The following is a 20,424-nucleotide window of genomic DNA, read 5'->3' as shown; positions in this document are numbered from 1 at the left end:
GCATGAGCCTAAAATAAGCAGGGAAACTAAACACAAGCACATAGCTTGCACTATGCATGAAGATGATGCCATCGTCTAAGCTTAGGTTTACACTTTTCTATCCATCATCCACACACATTTTAAACTAATCTAGCCTGTATTCCTGAGGGCTTCTGGAAAACGCCTCAGAGAGAGATAGAACAGATTTTCATGAATGACACATCTGTCACAAGCTTACGATTTGGAGATAATTCTTACTAGTTCAGAAGACAAAGAAGTCATGAAGGATTGGTATAAAAGAGCTCAACTGTGCTGAAAGAGACTCAGCAGTAGCAGCACTATGAGGCACACATGGTACTGCTATAAACCGAAGTTCTTCCTGGGTAAAGCACTCACAGACACTGAAAGTATTGTTTCGAATCCACATATTTTCCCCCATGCGTGCCTGAGCTTCTATGCCAATATTTTATATAACTGAAGGAAGTACTGAATATTCCCACTGGTAGACTGAAATTCTGGCTGACCCTGTGCTGGTGCACAAAGGCCACCCCAAGCCACATCACCTCTTTGTTCCCCTGTCCAGACTCCAGCCTCTGTCCCATCTCCACAATCTTGGAGCACTAACAGTACTTGAGTTGTGCGCTGCCACCAGGGTTTCATATGTTTTCCAATGCCAGGGAAAAGGAAGGATTATATCCTTGAATCCCTCTGCTAAGGCAGTAGGAGGAATTTATTCAGCTCCCTGTTAAATTGTGGTAGAGAGCCCAGTCTGGCAATTAGTGTCAGGGGCAACTGCAGAGGATTCTGGCCGAGGGACCACAACATTTCCTGGGACTCCCACTCCTGTGTGACCCATCTACAAATCCCTGTCACGAGCTGTTAGCTAAAACCACAATACAGGCATAAATAAAGGAGTGTCACATGATTAACTATGATTGAAATCGATAGGTGCTTTGCCTGAGTTAATAGCTAATGACTCTGGGGTTCAGCTCAAAAGACTGCATTTCACATACCACAATAGCAGAAGTGAATGGATACACTGTTTAACTTTCTGTAAACTATTCAACAGGCACAGACCTTGGATTGTTGCTTTTTTTTTTCTCCTATAGGCCCAACAAACAGAGTAAAAAACCTCAAACTTAATAAACCGTATTACTGAAACAATTAACACACACACACACACTTAATTGGCTTACTGACCAGCTGAATGACAGGTTGTTACAAATGAAGAGTATTATCCCATGTAGCACTGGCTTACTAACAGGCATTGTCTCATAAGCAGAGGAGAGAAACTTAAATACTTCCAGATTTTCTAAAAGAACTGGTAAAGAATTTGTTTTGGCTTAAGCAGAACATTCTTCATAGGCAAGTAAAAATTATCCAGCTTTCTTCTATTTGAGTAATTAAAACAACGTTTGGTGTTTCTGGTATCTGATATACCTTTAATCTTCTGATATTTCAGGGTATTGATCTTGCAAAGAATCTATTGCGAATGAAGCATTAATCCTGGAAGCGAATCCACAGTGATTTCTGACAGTCTATTTGTTTAAAAACTTCAGAAGCCAAACCATGAGCTTCAAGGAATTCCAGACAGTTATTTTATTTTATGAGATGGTATTTTTAAGACCATTCTAAAGAAAAAAGGTTTTAAAAATGCTCTAAGAGAAAAAGTACCAGTATGAAGCACAGAATTTTACCTGTATCATTTTTCCTGCCTAAAGAATATAAATAGGGAAGTTCATTTCATACAGCTGCCAAAAAATGAAAATACCTGAAATTTACCTCCATAGGAAATGTTTTGTTAAATGTGAAGTTCAACAGGGATATTTATACAGTGGAATGAATAACCTCAACTGGCATATTACCACTGTCATCGCCTCTAGGCTACATACACTACGATAATATTGCATACAGTAGTATTGATACATTAGGTAGTCATGTAGTATAATATAGTAGTATTGATAGCATTAAGAGCTATCAACACATTTTGCTGCTCTGATTTCTAAATCAAAAAGTTTGATGCCTTTAATATTTCCCATCATGAAAAACTTATCAATGATCTAAACCCAGTTCCTAAAAACTTCATGTATATTCTCAAAGTTAAGTACATGATCAGTGTATGCCCTTGTGTGAATCAAGTTAAGTGACTGATTAATGATTTGCAGTCAGAATCTCTATCATGATACAGTTTGACAATTTCTAACCTTTTCCAGCCGCCACCCTTCACTTGGCATATTTTGCATTTTATCAACTCTGACAGCAGAGAGAAGGGTGTTGCTCAAACCAAAACAAATGTTTCCTGGAAAAAATATTACTGAAACATACTATTAAATAAACTATTTCCCTAGAAATTCATCCCAATAAAGATGCTGATCAACTAACATCTGTCTGTCAGACATACTTGTTATTTATAAGCACTAAGCAGATTTGAAACACATTTGAATGCTTACATATTTTGATCACAATGAAAAATGGAGAGCCCTTATAATTTTCAATAGTCTTTACTAGTATTCACCACTAATGTTATGTAGCTTAATTTATTTATAAGAAATCTATCAAAATATCCTTCTACTGGCTGCTATAGGTGGTATATTTTGTTTTTCTTTAATATGATTTTCCAAAGTATTATTACAATAAACCAAATTTCGCTTCTCAATGCCAGAACAACTCTAATTCAGGCATCCTTCTCAACAGAGCTATAAAAAGTATGGATCCTTTCTGCAACACCTTTCAAAGCCCTTTGCAAGGGAAGCAGAAAGCATTCTGCAAACAACTGACGAGTGAGGGGTGAAACATCCCCCGAACACTGCAACGTGGAACTGATTTGAATTTAAAACAGCCCCACAAAAAGGGGGGGATCGGAAGAGAGAATTTTTAACTGAAATTATTTCAGTGAGCAGTCCAGCTCCTCATGGGAATTACATGAGCACAACTGAGGGACATTGAGGAAGAACAAACAAGCAAGGGCAGACGTGACTTCTTAGCCAGCCTCTCCTATGGGCATTTTGGCATATGTTGTCTGCAGTAAGATAAGCAACTTCAGTAGCTGTCTCTCTTTAGAATAGCAAGTCTTTTTCATTTTGTTTTTAACTTATAGCTGCTGAGATCACCAAAGGTCTCCCTTTGGTAAAACTGACACTCAAAAATATCTGCTGAAGACAATAGCATTACTTGCAAATCAAGTCAGAAAGAGCATGCTTGAGAGAAATTTGGAAATACCAGCTTCTCCAATTTCTTGCTGCTTTGCCAAAAAAAAAAAAAAAAAAAAAAAAAGCAGCCTTCCTCTTTACAGTTAAGCAAAAAAGAGACCAAACTAATTTTGAGGAAAAAAAGACTTTTTTTAAGCCAAAATACTGAAATGTAGTAACCATAGGAAAACACATGAATATACTTAGTAGACACTTTAAAGTGGTCTTGGGGGACAGGAGGGGAGGGGTTGGAACCAGTGCCTAATTCTCTTTATATGTACTTTGACAGATAGTAGGCATCTGCATTCTTTTCTTGATTTAAATGCAAAGTAATCATATGGGAAATTGACAGGGCTTGAGATTACCAACACAATCTTTACTAGGTGAACCACTGACACTGTTAAAGTATTTTGGAAAATAAAAAGATATTCTGTGTCATAATAAAGGCATTTTTATTAGAATTAAAATGAAAAGCAGCTGAAGAGGAGGAATTAAAGAAGAGAAACAATCTTTCTCATTTGCTTGCTTTTAAAATAGGATTTAGACAATCAGTGGTCTAAGATGATCGACTCCTGGGATTTCAGAAACACAGGACTACACGGCCGTAAAGGACCTTGTAGGACACCATGCCCAGTCTCCAGCTTTTGAAGGCACCATAACATGCAGTGCTCTCCACAACTCTACTGTTCTCCATCTTAAGTAGGATTTTTGTCCTATTCCTGCCATTTTATGTTTCTCAATTTCAAGTGTCTACTTTCTCAACCTCATTTTATATGTATCACACAGTGCAAATTGAGATAGAGGTTTCTTTGCTCTATTTTTATGACAACACTAAGTTTCTGGCTTGCAGCTTAACTGCTAGTTTACGATACACTCTGCAAAAACCTTTTTGGTACTAGGGAATCATTTGATGAACCACAACTTTTGTATGCGACATAACATAGTAAGCTACCATGTAACATGGTAAACTACCCTGGAGCAATCATCCTAACATCTCTCAGAGAAAAAATAATTGCTATGTGTTCCACCCAGAGAAAAGAGAGGTAGCCAGGAAAGCAAACTGACTTGAGCAGAAAACAGAACCATCCAGAACACCATTTGCTTCCTACACTACTTTTTAAAATTTGTAATATTAATACTGCTTCTATAGTTGCTCTTTCCACTTTATTTCTTGGTGCTGAAGACACTCCAGAAAAGTCACAATTAAGTAACACATACATGTGTATATGTATTTATGAAAATATACGTCTTCATTTATCTATTCGAATTAAACTATGAAATTTCGTTACTCCAGAGGCCCTCTCCCTCCCCTCCTCTCCCTCTCTCATTCTAAGCTTGTAGACTGACATCTTTTCACGCATCTTTTACTATCCTTTTCTCATGGTTTGGTTACAGTCACTTAATCCTTTGGTTAAGTGACTATAGTCAAAGGATATAGTCACTATATCCTTTGGTTATAGTCACTTAAGATACTATAGACAACTAAGCGAACAGGTGGTCGAGAAGAATTTCTACATTGTTAACTAGGAGTGATTGGAAGCCTCAGAATACGAGCAGGTTCTTCAACTACCATAATGCCCTCCAAGCTTCGGTTCAGAGAAGCTCCAGTCGCTAACTTCAACAGTATGCTTTCTGTTGGAAATACACTGCAGTAAATACACCTTTGGCTGTCACGGGATTTGAGTATAGCAACTATCCTACTGTTTTTGCAGGACTACTGTTTTTGAATGAGACACATTAAAGGAATTTAACTAAGGTGGGGTGACGAAGAATGTGTTGGGAGATGAAAAATATTCCACAGAAGGTTGTGAAAAAAACCAAAGCATTAAAAATCAGAGGACTTGTTATTTAAAGAACAGTTGAAAGTCAAGGAAGGAAATAGAGAAAACAAGAGATGGAGAGAAACACACAATGGTAGAGGTTACACACAGACACACACACACACACACAAAACCACAGCAGGGATTTTGATACTGTTTTTATCCTGTGCTTTTAGCCTGAACTGAAAGCAAGTTCAGCAAAGTCTTTGTTAACTTGGTTGATTTGCCTAGAAGAGGCCACACACATATACTTCCATCAATCTGCTCTATAGACAGTAAAGTCACCTCTGATCCCAGGATATTTAATAAAACATTTCTGAAGCCAAATATATAATCCACCCTGCAAAAAAATGTATGAACACTGATGATTGTTGAAAAAAAAAAAAAGTAAGAATACCAAAATTACCCAGCATAAACTCCAGAAAGGACTTGTAACACATAGCTACTAATAGGGAAAGCTCAGTTTAGCAGCTTGTCTGAAAAAATAAAGAGAACCCTCATATTTAGCAAAGCAAATATCAAAGAAGCAAATTCTTTTAGAATAGATCTATGTACGAGAAAAAAAAAAGTGTCTTTCACAGTTCAAGGTATATTTAACATAAAAAAACTAATATGCATCGGCTGACTGGGAAAAACATCCTAACATTTCAGGTTCAAATTTGGAAGGTGAATGAGTCACTTAAATCTATATTTATGGCAAGATCTTAAATGAATGCTCTACGAAATGCCACCCTACAACTCCAATTCTAAATTGAACCATTAAATTAAATAACAAAAGGCTTCTGAAACCGTTACTATGTTCTTCTCCAAGACTGAGACCAAAAGGGTCAATGAGATTGTAAAAAAGAGAACACATATTATTCTAAACTAGGAGCACTACCCTTTCTTGAGAGCACTGCAAAGACACATTTTTCCCGGGGAATACTGAAAAAACCAGTGGAGACTGACCATTTAGTAGGATTCCAAGTCAGGCACAAAGGCAATGCAAGCATATTTCCCCTTTTCTCCCCCTTTAATAGGAGCAAATTACAGTCTTCTGGTGATCAATGAGTAACTTTAGTTTTAAAACCACTGTAATATGAGGGGCATGCGTAGCACACAATTTTGGACACACAATCTGAAATACCTCACCCATGCATGCAGCAGAAAGAACAGGCAGGAAATTTATCCAGCATAACAGGTAAGAGATGAAAGATGCAGCACCCACTGCCAAGTCTAAGATTGAGGAACGAATTTTGTATTCCCCTATATATGAGTGCAAGCAGTGTTTCTTTTTTCATGTAAAATCTATAAACTTTCATTTGAACATGTGTTTCAACACTGGCCAAAGAGCAAATTCAAGGATTTACTATTCCTGAAACAGACAAGCATGAAGAGCTCATCAGTATAAATAAACACTGTAATCACAAATCAAGCATTTAACAATTAGTGAACACAATCCTTCAATGTTCCATACTCAAACTTAACTGTAGTCTTCTAGAAACATTTCTTGGGCATAATGACATTTAAATTTACTTCTTCCATAGCATTTTTCAGAATCAATTATTTTAAAACACCCTCAGATGATGGCCTAGCATCAGCAGGTTTGGGAATCTTTAATTCCACAGCAATGACTCCTGAAACCAGAGTTAATTATGTCACTAGTAAGAACGCTACGATACTCTGCACAAGCCAGTCATTGAAAGGAGAAGAGAAAAATATTTTACATGAAAAAGTCAGTTCTTTGGAGCTGGCAGAGAATGACTGAGAGTAGGGAACTGTGATTTCAGTTTAAGGTTCCAGAAGGAAACTGAAATCATTACCTTGGGATCTGCCACCTACATTACCCTCTTTCTGCTTGATTCCTTCCTGCTTCTGCTCCTAACTGTCCCCCATCACTGACCCTCTCCAAAGCTCCCTGCTCCTCTATGAGTGAGGTCTCATCCCTCTTTTTCATTTGTGCTGCTTGGGAGCCATGATAAGTTCAGAAAATTTCCTTGCTGTCAGTCCTAACATTGGGCATCACAGCATTTGCTGACAGCTAGAAGAAACACTTGCAAAGGACGTTTTGCTCCAGTCTAGCATTTCACAGATGATGGGTGCTGTCCCTTTGAGAGGAAGGCAGGCCATGCTCTCTGCAGATGAAACCTTTGGAGAGCTCTGCTGCCAAAATGTAACAAATATATGTGGAATATGTTAGAAATATCCCTTAAAACGAGTGATTTTTCTGAAATTTCTTAAAAAAATTCAGCCTGAGGCACGCATTGAGCACAAAAAAAATTCGGTCTGAAAAGTTAAATTTCAGCAAGGTGATACGCAATAAATAACAGGGTCTTATTAATTTTTTTACTCTCTCGTCACATATGTGTTTTTCTCTGTGTATTTACATATATGTGCAAATATGCAAATAAGATAACACTGTGTTGCTTAATAAAGCGCTGAAAGAAGATACACAATTTTGAATAGTCATATGTAAAACACCAATGTGATCACATTCTTTTAAACTGAATTAAGGTTTTAATGCTCTAGCATTAAAATTGGCTTTCATAATTTTTCTACCCCAGTCAGTGGTCACATTTCAATGGATTCAAAACATTGGCCTACAATACTGTAAAACACGAAGTTATTGAATAGGAATTTCCATGAAAACTGCAACTGCTTGAAAAACACTGGCTGTTGAGATGCACATGCAAAAAGACTCATTAAAGCAAAGGACTGTACAAGCTGTGGAAGACGGTGTAACCTTAGTGGTTCAATTAGGAGAGATGGAACTAGGATTTAGAGTCACGTTGTTTTATTGGAGAAGTTATGGCTAGAAAAACTGAGGTCAGAATATCAGGGATCCCTGACAGGATCAGGGATTCTGTCTCTCAGAAAAGAAAGACATTAGCTTAAAAGAGAAGGAGGTTCAGAAAAATGCTATTTTGTAAAAATTTTACATTCCCAAAAGAATTTTCTTTTTGAAAAGCATGTCAAATGTGTCCTTTTCCAGCAATTGGTGGAAAAAAAAATTCATTCTTTTATAATATTGTTTTAAAGCTACCTATCTCAAAAGACTCAGCAAACATTTCTTACCTGTGTCCCAATAGTCTCCTGGAAGCAGCGCCCAAGCTGAGTTTTAACTGAAACAGGAAACATATGAGGAATGGGTTGTTGATTTGTGTAAGTAGTATGTCCTTTCTGGGTCTTCTGATATGGAAGACCTTGGTAAGAGACCTGTGGATGTCCTGGCTGAGGTACTTTTGCTTTTTGTCCTGTTGACGTGCTGTCAATTCTTGAAACTTGATGGATCTGAACTGAGGCTTCAGGGGGATGTTTCACATGGATATTCACTATGTTAGGAGGGAACTTCACTAAAATAATTGAAGGAAAAACACATAAGAAAAATTGGTAATAAAATATGTCAAAAAAGATATCTTAGGCACCTCTAAGACATTTCTATTTTGTACCTTAGAGTTTTTACAGAGTGCCTTAAAGTGACTGTAATATAAATTAAGCCCAAATTTGGGGGTTAGAGGCAAGGCTGAAAGAATGCATAGAGTCTCATTAACAAGGAAATGAAAACTCTTCACCCAGGAAAGAACGACATTATAGGATTGTAAAGACTGCTACATAAACATGGATGTCCAAATTGGCTGGTGTGACATTAATATTTGTGGTTATACTGTGTAATAAGAATCCCATTCAAAGTTCCAGAATTCAAACTCCACTGGGTTATTTTTGGATATATAGTAAGCTTTATTTTCTTTTTCAGATCCATCATCTTTCTCTGGAACACAGAAAAAGCTTCAGTTTTCATCCCTTCACCTTTATATACCTGCCAAGTCCTGAGTTTGCCCCTGCAACAGTTGCCAGCACCTCAACCATCTAAAACCACCACTCCCTTCCCTGAACTTTGAGTTCAGGACTTGGCAGATAAAGAGGGAGGAAATGTTTTTCAGATACTTCCATTTTTAAATATAGTTGTAGTTTTAAGTCTGGGTATATAGATTGACACCCTCCAGTCAACATAATGCGCACAGAACTGTTTACGAGCCTCAAGTCTCTTTTCATTGAAACACAAAATGCCCTTTAAACATGTAACTCAAATTATTATTTGGGGGAGTGGGGTGGGGTGATGGGGAAGGAAAGGTGTGTAAAAACTTTTATAGTCTGTAAGCTGCATAACAAAACAAAGTTAGCGTTTACTGTGTCTGGCTGGGTCTCTCTTGTCAGCAAGTACAACAGTCTCCTCCAGGACAGACAATCCATTTGATGTAACACCCCTTCCAAACATCAAGAACCAACAAATATCAGTTGACATACTTTCTTTGTAATACACACTGCATTGTTGAGTTTTATGAATTGTCTCCTTGCCTCCAGGTGGCCAGACTGCTCTTTGGAACTTGATTAGGCATTTTCAGTTCTTATTTACAAATTTCAACCTCACAGTTCTGTTTCCCAGGAAGCATATTTCATTTATTTCAGCTGCTTTAAAATTATATTATTTTGTAGAAATTAATTCTGGTTTTTCATATTATTTTCATTTCTCTAAGCAAGTTTTCAGTATTAATTGCTCTGACATAGGAATTCCTTAAAAAACAAGCTTATTTTTACTCTGCACTGCATTGTTTCATTGCAGAGAGAAACATCAGGAATAAAGTCAGCAAAATGTGGCTGTGGGGCCTTAATGGCTTTTCAGATCTTGCTTGTAGCAGAAAACAACCTTCAAGCAAAATTTATAGTAAGTTCTTTCACACGTAAACTCACAAGGAAAAGATTCAGTGTTACAAGAAGAATGCCCTTCTCAGGCTATTAGACTGGTTTTGCAGGGCAAGACAAGACAGCATCTCTGGCTGTGAAAATAACAAAACTCACCCAAACTTACTATCATACATTTTTATGTATGAAGAGGGATCCCTTAAACTAATTTCTCCACCTGATAAATCTAAACAATATATTAGCCTTCAAAAGAAACCACTAAATTGCTCTGCTTTAATCTGTCAATCCCCTTAGAGACGTTCAGATGCTGAAAACATCAAATTTAGGTTACTTCCTCTCATGCAGTATTATCACCACAATCCTCTCCAGGTCTTGGGTCACTGCCTAGATGTGCCGATTAACTTTTACTTCTGCCAGCCATTTCAGGATGAATTGTTTCATTCTTTCCTTGAAAGAAATGAAACACTCCTCTCTCCACAATCCAACATCCTCATCTGGGCATGGAAAAAGAAGAAAAGGCATTGTGACTGCTGATGGTTCTGGTGAGGACTTGAGGGTCAGGAAAAAAATATATTCAAGAGGTCAGACTCTTTAGCAATGAGAAACCTGCTGTGTGTTTTAAGATAGCAACTCTAAATCTGAAAACCAACTACGTCTTAATTTTATTTTTTTTTTTAATGGTCAACCATATTGCCTAAAATAATTTGATCTGGAATTAAGTAGTCACAGAAATACATTTCTGCTCTGCTAAATGTTTAGGTAATTATATTCTCTTATTTGCTGACTCCTCCCTCTTTCCCCTTTAAAAGTCAGAAAAGTTCTGGGGAGCTTTAGGGACTGATACTCCAACATGTCAGTGGAAACTATTTCCCAGTGGACTGTGTGGCAGTCTAGAAAACAAATTCATTGAAAAGATAGAGCAGATACCTAAAAGCATTTATAAAACATTGCGTTTCCAAAAGGATACTGTCAACACTTCCCTCACAGCTATGCCCCCATCTGAAAACAGAATTACTACCTTAGACTATATTTATCACAAACATATAAATAGTTTTGCCTCTTTTAGCAAAGTTATTCATGAACTAATTGCCAACAACTGAGCCTCCTCACATCTTTCCTCCATATATTTTGTTTTTTATTCAGAGGTAGCAATCTTTGACAGGTAATTGTAAAATTACCCTCGGCAAGAAAGAAGAAAAAAAATAATAAAAATCAATCTGGCAATTCAAACAAAAAAAATTCACACTAATTCACACGCTGTGAAACTGAATTGCAGCGGTTGTTCCATATGGACAGGATCTCACCCAGACCAAATGCTACCAAGAGTCACAGGACACACAGGAAACAAATTCAACACTTCTCTTCAGGGTCATCAGAACTGTCACCTCACAAAAAGGCACTAGGGGGAACGAAAACCTGAAGCTGACTGAACTTGCTTTGACTGGGCAAAATTTGATTAACATCACAACTTTTCTTGTTTTTGATCCTCTGCCTTCTTCAGAGCATTAGCAGTTGAAAATCCTTACCATTTTTTTTCTATGATATTGTTATATGACCTGGAAAGAATCGTCTATTTAACTGAATCGTATCATAGCCATCTTCACCACAAAATTAACTTATAGAACTCTACCAAATGATATAACAAAGATAAACATGGATTGTATTTTCAGTTTTACATTAGTTATAATTTTTTTTACATTGAAAAGCATTGTCTCTTCCCTCCACTAGGAACCATGGAATCACCTGCAATTTTCTCCCTAGGCATTTATGCAATTCATGGACTCTGTTCAGCCACAGTTGTTCTCTTTTTGAACACATCTACACTCCTGGAAGAAGCCCCCTGCCTTATCCTTTGACTCTGCAATCTGCATTAAATTCCACTGTAAAGTGAAGTAAATTTACTTATAAACTCTTTTCAATAGCACTGTTATTTCTTATTATTTCAGTCACTGAGCAAAATACTTTCCAGTCATTCTGGTGAGCCCATGATTCAAGTTGTGATGTCAAGATTCAAACCATGTAGACAGATCACTATCGTTACTGACTGGATACCCAAAATTAATTAATAAAATTAACTCCAAAGGAAAATATATCTATCACGGAAAAAGTTACCTTTTACACCCTGCTGTCCAGACATCGTCAGTGGTAAAGTATGAGTAGAGTGGATAATTTGTGATCCTACAGGCTTGTTCCCCTGTTGTGGGTGATGGTACAGTTTTGGAGTATTGGCAGTATGCACAGGGATCTGACAAAGTTTACCAGTGTAATTAGGAGGGCACTGGCATTTATCTCTAGAACTGCACTGGCCTCCATTCATGCATGGAAGGTGGCAAATAACTGAAATGAAAACAGAAAGAAAAATTTTGTTAATGACTTTAGCTTTAGTATTATCTGACCACATATCTCAAAGAAGCTGAGGAAGAAAGGAACAGGGCCAGGGTCCTTTGGACCAACAGCTGAAGAATGACTGTCCATCTGACATGCGCTTTTGATTGCCTTGGGGCAGAACCCTTCCCCTCCTTGTGATCTCTGCCTGGTTAATACGTTCTCTCCATGACACACACAGCAAGCACATTCTTCCCTTAAAAATCCCAGCTATTTTATTTAATTATGCTATTAAATAAGATGCTAAATTAATATGGTATCTGGCTGCATTCTCTTATTCACACTCCAGTAGAGGTATCCTTATTCAGTCAGCCTCCCATTTCTGAAAATCCTGGACCACCAACACTTCCCTCGAAGACTGGGGAAAAACTCACTGAAGAGTAGACAGCACTGGGGATAAATTTTCCATTTTTGCTATAAGCCCTGGCTGTTCTCTGGAAACCCAATTCTTACCAAGTATCTAGATTTTTGCTTAACTTTTATCGCTCAAAGAAGCCAATTTGTATACCCACTCATGAAGATCATAAAAATATTGAGAGATTCTACTCAAATTATTTCAGAGACAAATTCCAAAGTATTAAAGTATTTTAATTCCAATATAACAAGGGTAATTACTTCTGTGCCAGCTAGTACTCGCACATTTACAGCAATATAAACTATCAGATGAAACATGAAAAACATCAACATCAAATGAAAAACATTTCTTACCTCAGAGATACAAACAATAATAGGCATGGTTCAGCACTTTCTAAAAATATGATGGGGGATATAATCAACCATAATCTGGCTGAGCTGTCAACATTTTCAAGAACTAAATGATGTAAAAACAACAGGAAAAATACCACAAGCTTTTGTTCAAGACAAACTAAGGTCATTTTCTCAGAAATCAAAGATTTTTTGAGAAATAGCATACAGTATCCATTTGTCAGCTTTAAGATAAGATTCTGACAGCAAAAATAAATAAATAAAAATCTTGACTTTAGAGTAATTATGGCATTTTGTTAGATTGGTATTGCTCGGTCAATATTGAATTATTAGGAGCTTAGTGCTTATTATTCTAAGTGGTATAATCTCTGGACAACCACAGCCTATTGCTATTATTAATACCCTAAAATGTCAGTAGTGGAAAAGGAACCTGTGTGTTATGTGTTGCAAGATGACAAAGCAGGACATTCAGCAGCCCAAGGAGTTCCAACCCAGCTACGTAATTCCCTTGGCTCAGAAGACTGCTCCAGAAACAGGGTGATCAGCCCGGCTTGTCGCAGAGCACCCTCAAATTGCATTGACAGGAACGGCGCTGCCTGATCGCCAGATAGGTCCACGCACAAATGTAAACTGCCAGAACTGTCTTTCCACTGTGTTCTGCAAACGTATATTTAATATCCTTCTTATCTCATATTTTCATTTCATATAAACTGACTGAAAGTACTTCAAGCTGTAGCACCGCGCTAAAAGGCCTACTTGACTTCAGAAGACTGTCCGCACCAGTGCAGGCCTCACTTTTTTGGGTCCCAACACTGTTGGGACTTTATCTGAATGTATAAAAGATATCCTTGAAGAATAGCTGTTACTTCAGGGCGAAATGAAGGATTTTTGACCCCAGCAGTAATTAAAGCGTGACAGCTACCTCTCTCTCTGGTACCATTTCTCCCTGAGCAGCCAGAAACGAGCAGGTTTACTGCAATGGTAACAACATACAGAGGATTTTAGATACTTGAAAAGATCTGTCTGAGCGAGGCTGTCAGCTAAGGTGCTTTTTCTGCAAAAGCAGCATCGCACAATGAAACAGTGTAGAGCAGCGTTAAGGGGACAGCAATTTGGTGTTTGAAAGAACAGTGAAACAAAGGCAAACAGAAATCATCTCACTGAGGAGTTCCTGGAATGCAAGAAGCCTATCCCATAGATTTTCTTCCCTCCCTCTCTGACCTTGAGGCAACAAGGTAACATGCAAAATACAGCTTTTAAACAATACAAATATACCCTGAATTTTCACCAAAATAAATTAATTTGTTCCAACACCCTGTTCCTATGAAGCAGTTGGCAATCTGGAAAGCCAGATAACACACGTCGTGTGGGTATCCCGACATTACAGGGTGCTTTTCAGGCTTTCCTATCCTGCAGGAGCCACCAAGTAATGAACCGGCACATAAAAAATTCTGCTTTCAAGCAAACAAAAGTTTGTGCTAAAAATACTGGGAAGAAGGATACCAACAGAAAAGGGTTCATTCATGCCCCTTTTCAGTACTGTTTGCTGTGGATATACACACAAATAACTTGTGCAAATAAGTGCAAACAAATGCTACTGAAAGGTCTAGTGTGAGGTAAATAATGAAGAATGCTTACTTTCTCAGTAATTACATATAACAGAAAATAAAAATTCCAAGCCGCCCATAGTATCATGTGGTGCAAATCACTTAACTGATTTATGTATACAGATATATTGATTTACACTTCTTGAAGGTCTGGCCTAATGTATGAGGAATGAACTTAAAATGAGAATACACTAAATCTACTCTGAGAATATAAAATTCTGTATTAAAAAAATTTTAAATTCTGAAATATACAGCTGTAAGTTATACTCAGTCACGTAAAAACAAATGGGATGTGATCGCCAGGCTAAATTGAAAACTGGATAATCTCAAATGACAAATATCATGAGAATTTAAAAAAAACTCAACAACCCACAAACCAAAAAATGAAGAATGAAACAAGCTGAAATAAATTTCTGATAATTTTATATAGGCATAATAAGCACACACATGCACAGTAATTGTGATGTTTCCTCAAGTAGTTTATGGCCAGGAGAAAGAGCTACATTTGATTATGACACTACTGCTGGAAATCACAGGCACACAACTTCACCAGAGCTGAATTACACCACAGCTATGGGTTGGAAACACAAGAATAGGGCATGAAATCATCAACAAAAAAGCCAGGAAACCACTCATATACAGTTTGTCCATGTAATTACATCACCTAATTTGTTTTCAAGATACTCAAACAATCTTGAACAGTTCCAGATAAACTAATTTAATCAAATCCGAATGTTTTCATTTAATCAAAATAATGTGTAACAAAACAAATTCCAAGCACCTAAATCCTCCTAATCCTTAAAATATAGCCCACGCTTACCCAAACAAGCCCTTAGGATGGATGGAAACTCCCTTCCTGTAACCAGTGTTGAAAAAAATGAAGATGGGTTTTCAAATGTTCCTCATCTGACGCTCTAAATTCCTTTTCTTTTACACCTCAGGGAACGTACGAGTTTCTGTCTCACTTTCCCTCACCACTCTTCGCCTTTTCTACTTACACACTATCAACTATTCAAGTGTAAGCACTATTCAATTACATCAACAGGCTCTCCAAGGAAAACCCTAAACTGCTCATTACATTACAGTATTTCCACTGGATGCATCACGAATCAGCAGATTAATTTTGTCTCTGAGTACTACACAGCTATCCAGCATTACTACATGCCCCACAGCTGCTTCGGCATCTTTCATCCACACTGTTACTAAGCTCACAGAACATGCAGGCACTAGCACACAGTTCTACCAAACACAATTTTTCACAGGAAAGAAGAGCTGACATTCACTGAGGGGAAGCACTGCCATATGCAACATTCTTATAACACAGTGCCTCTAAACACCATGCATTTCAGTTAAAAGTTGAAACCCAGAGGTGCTATGTACGGATCTGCACAATCACTCCGAATTTATTTCTACTAAGTGCAGAAACTAACAGTAACTCACAAAGGCGCAGAGGCATGAACTACAGCAATGATGCTATCCTCCAGTTTAGACTCTTCCCTGTTCCCCTACTAGTTTTGGGGTTTTGTTTTTGGGTTGGTTTTTTTTTTGGTGTTTGGTTTGGGTTTTTTTGGCACATGTCTTTCTTGCTGTCCCTCAGTTTTCTAACTACTTCATCCTAAATGGTTTTCTCTTCAGATCCCTGGGTGTAATTCAGAGGTGTTATGTAAAAAAGTTGCAAGTTAAGTAACCAAATGATTAATTTCATATTTATTTTTTTCAGTAAGATTATCTTGATATTACAAACTTATACTTTGGAAAGGAGAGACAGAAAAGAAAAACTTTAAGTGGGCTTGATTTAATAGTATAGCAGCTCTATATTCATTTCTGAATTTATCCAGTATTTGTATTCTGACAACTTTTAAGAGAAACATTCTATTGCAACAATCAAAAAAATTTTTAAAAGTAAATCTGATGGTGAGAGCTCCAGCAGCAGATGAAAAATACCCGTTACTGCTCACCACTGAAATCAGGAAAGTGATGCCCTGCTCATGTGAATAGCTTAGTTACCACCCACAAATCCCTTGTTATGTACCACCACTATTCACTAATCCAAACAGTGAGGACAGCACCACATTTGGTTCCAGACATAAGTAAAATGTAGAAATGGCTACTCTCTGCTACTGCTGAGAGAGCAGTCAAGGTATGTGACAAATGGCAGTACTGCACGGGAGATGAGCCTTTTAAAAGAAATCTCTAGTATTCAACAAGAAAGGAAATATGTTTTGAAGCTCTGCTCTGGTTTCCTTTGTTGAATGCAATCTTGTGTATAAACAACGCCTTAAGTATAAGGCACAAACTAAGGTAGATTAATACCCTATAATATGCATAACAACATGCAGTTATATTTTGAAAGATGTTTATAAAAAGTAAGAGTGTTGCTGGAAAGGTGGGTAGAACCCTGACACTTTCTCATTTGGGTACACCAAAAAGATACAAAGTAAAAAATACAATGAAAAGGTTTTCATATAGAATCTCTCTAGTAAATAGTTTCATTTCGTTTATTACTAGTTTAAGTAGTTTTAAATTAACTTACACAAATATAGATTCCCCTGAAATGGCAAAAATTTAAATATGCAATATTTTTAAAATGAATAATTGCAAATTAGTAGGAATGCCAGACAATAGAACAGCATAGGTAAGGGGCATACTTCAAAGAACATCTTTACTTCAAAGTACATTTCTTTATTATTGGAGGCTGTTTTTATCAGATTTGGTGAATACCATTTTTGAACAAGAACACCAAAATCTAGTTTGTTTATATACTCCCAGGATTTTATTGCTCCTTATTCTGTGCTTCTGTAGTTATAACTGTCATGAACATAATATATATTCAAAGCTATTACGTATGTGCCTTTGCATGTGAACTCCCAAGTCTCAACCTTGTGAAAAAAATGCAATAAATTGTGTCCATTAACATTCACATTTGTTCAGTGAGAAAGAAAGAAAACAACTAAAAATGCTCACAAGTGGAAAAAACCTACTTTATGCTATTCAAGGCGGTATTTTCCATTTTGTCAGATTTCTGACCAGAAAATGATAGAGGAACTATATCGAATGTGGTCCCTTATACTGTCGCCTTCACACTGTTTATCAGTAGACGTGTAAATATTATAACAAGGATCTTATCAAGCAAAGTTTTATTCTGAATGCTGCAATACATTAACAGAAGTCATCTTAAAAGGTTGAACATGATACTGACAGCACTTCAGTTGTTTCCTCTGGAAAGAAATACAATCTGCAACACTGCAGGGAAAAATTTCAAACAGGAAGCTACCTCAAACTTAATGGTATGATAAGAAAAATATGAAGCTACTAAACTGGGTTCTCAGCTATTGTGAATTAACATCATCATTGACTTCATAATAATTTGTCTTATATATTTAAAATATTATTACCATAGGATCTTCAACAAAGTAATGCAGCCCCACTTGGGAATGGGATCATAAGTACTGTTGTTTATCCAGACAAGGAAACCAATTTATTGCCAAAATAAACAAGCTTTGTGGTGTCTGTCTGGACCATGCACATTTAAAAAAAAAAAAAAAAAAAACCAGAAACCAAACCACAAAACCACAACACTAGGGATAAATACAGAATGATGACATCTCTCAGGAATTATATATGATCACTTATTATTAACATCTCCCCCTCCCACAGAACAATATTAATGCTAAGCTGCATTGCAGGGGTCATTTTATTGGTTTGCAGTTGAGTACATATGACATTTCAAGACTGTTAACCTTTAAGATGCAAGCAAACACCAGAGTTCAAGGACGAACTCAAGTAATAAGGAATTCTAGCGGAAGAGAATAAATCACATTCAGGCAACAACTGTCTTTGCTCCACTCTAACCCAACTGCAACCACATTCGACTCTACCAAAAAGACCGAAGCAGCAGCAGGTTGCCCCTAAAAATCTCAGAGTAAGGAGATCTGCGTACATGCCACATACAGATGTACACATCTTCCTTTCATATAAAGCTGCTTCTTTATCCAGAAGCTATTAACAAGGATACAGCAGTCTTTAAATGTTTTTTTTGCTGCAAAGTGCACCCTAACTAAACATTATGAGAACATGGGGCTTTTAAAAATGGATTAGCTTTAGGGAGAAGATAAATTATCCTAGAAATGCATCCCTCGTATCATATTATGACAGAACAGATGAAATACCTGTATTTTAGTGCGAGGAATCCAGGCAGAGCAAGTAAGGGGAAAAGGGTTTTAGCCTTCATCTCCTGCCAATGGTGTAACACAGCATTTCTTTGCCAGTTTCCAAGGACATGCTGTAAAAATGGTATGGCCTGGGCCCTTTCTGAGATGGACAACATTTTGTTGAGGATGAGATTCTCATTTCCTCTACTTAAAAGGCTCAATAACATAACCAGAAGACTACTTAGAGACCCCTTAGTCTGTGAAATTGATAAATATTTTTGAAATCTAGTTTTTGTTGATCCAACATGGACCTATAGTTTTAAAGAAGAGGAAAGAACATTGTATCCTTCTCAAAGCATGAGATTTCATCCTTTGGGCCCCTTTATCAAGATCACTACCTTCAATTTAAGAGCTCATGTACTATAAGGTACCTACATCTACTTTGAAACAATGTCTCGACCAGTGTTTCCAGTTACTAACATTCCAGAAAGTTATCAGGCATTTCTGTATGATGCACGTGTGTTGGACACACAAAGCAAATAGTTATTGAATCCTTCTGCTTTTATTCTACCAGCAGTAATAATTTTATAAATGTGTCTGTCATGTTATCTCTTGTACCACCCCTGGGCTTCTTCTCATATGATATTAAATGTCTATCCTGGAAGATTTTTCTGTGAATTCTTTAGCTATGCTTACCAACTTTCTATATTTAATAACTTTTAATTTATACTTATCACTACTTTCTCCCTTTCCATTCGTCATCAGTGATCCCCCCATGTCCCACTCATTGTTACAAAATCAGGTTGGTTTCTTCCTCCTTTTTTGCTGAATCATGTCTGAACACTTCCAAAAGTAATTCTAATCTTTTCACACTTTTCCATATTCTTTTTTTTCTCCTAAGCAATTCTACTTTTAATTTTCACTTGCCAAAGAATCCTTACTGAAAAAAGATCATATACGAAGACTTAAAGAAAAATGCAGGTAGCTTTGAGGATTGGATTCAAAGCACTGTTCTCAGCTTGAATCTAGTCTCACAACTGAACTCAGTATAGTTGAGTATCACTGAGTAGAAAAGCAAGTAGCAGTCACTAAAGTCAGATGGGCAGGCACAATTTACACTTTAAATATGCTGTCAAGAATCCTGGGGAACTGCCCTTGCTCTAGAAGGATTCTTCCTCTCAACAGAAAAAATTTTAAAAGTCCCAAACAGCCTTTTCTTTTAGTCAGTCTCCTTACTCCATGAAATGCCACACTGCACATAATAAAAATTAAAAAAAAAAAAAAAGAAAAAAGGAAAGAGATTGCACTAAGGAAGCTCAACAGCTGTCCTCATGCCTACGGCTATTTGATGATTTGTCAATTCAGTTATTTTAAAGTTGCTGCATGTTTACATTTGTGAAGAGAAACCTTACAGATATACTATGTGCCTCTTGTAGCCATGACTGTTTCCAGGCTGCAATAATACCATTTTACAAAATTAGCTTTCTACACTTTTTCATAGACAAACATGCATTTTCTTTGCAGTACACACGTTGATAACATAGTTTCAAACCCAGTAACTACAGCAGTTGTTTTTTTTTAAATTCTATTACAGATTTGGAATAATACATTTAAAATAAACAGAAAGGAAACACTAAAAAAAGAAAACCCACTGCTAGAATGCAGTCTAGCTATTCTCTTCATGTTTTCGCTGCTGTTCTCACAATTTTGGAAGATGTATCTCTTTAAATGAAACTGTACTTCACTGGTTCTTCTCAAATCCTCCATGTACCACTATCAGCACAAAGGTTTAACAAATAATGTAGTACCTTAAAGCCTAACTGGAGGAATGTCTACTTAATGCAGCACTATATGGCAGTTACCAAGGAAGGCAAGTAGAAAAAAGCATCACAAAATCAGACCAGCTACA

The 20,424-nt window shown here is 37.0% G+C and overlaps 1 protein-coding gene across 1 annotated transcript in view; it reads right to left on the bottom strand.

The window, feature by feature from the left end:
* The window catches only part of LTBP1 (latent transforming growth factor beta binding protein 1), a 199,851-nt gene that overhangs the window by 99,513 nt on the left and 79,914 nt on the right, over positions 1–20,424 (bottom strand). Inside the window, exons 6-7 of the mRNA XM_074166229.1 lie at positions 11,780–12,004; positions 8,042–8,319 (exon numbers count right to left, since the gene is read on the bottom strand). Of these exons, the coding sequence (XP_074022330.1) occupies positions 8,042–8,319; positions 11,780–12,004 (503 nt within the window). The remainder of the gene's footprint in view (positions 1–8,041; positions 8,320–11,779; positions 12,005–20,424) is intronic.

Source organism: Numenius arquata, chromosome 2 (genome assembly GCF_964106895.1).
Source record: "Numenius arquata chromosome 2, bNumArq3.hap1.1, whole genome shotgun sequence".
In the NCBI taxonomy this organism is placed as follows: Eukaryota; Metazoa; Chordata; class Aves; order Charadriiformes; family Scolopacidae; genus Numenius; species Numenius arquata.
Note: the sequence above shows the minus strand (reverse complement) of the source record. Positions and strands in the feature narration are given on the sequence as shown.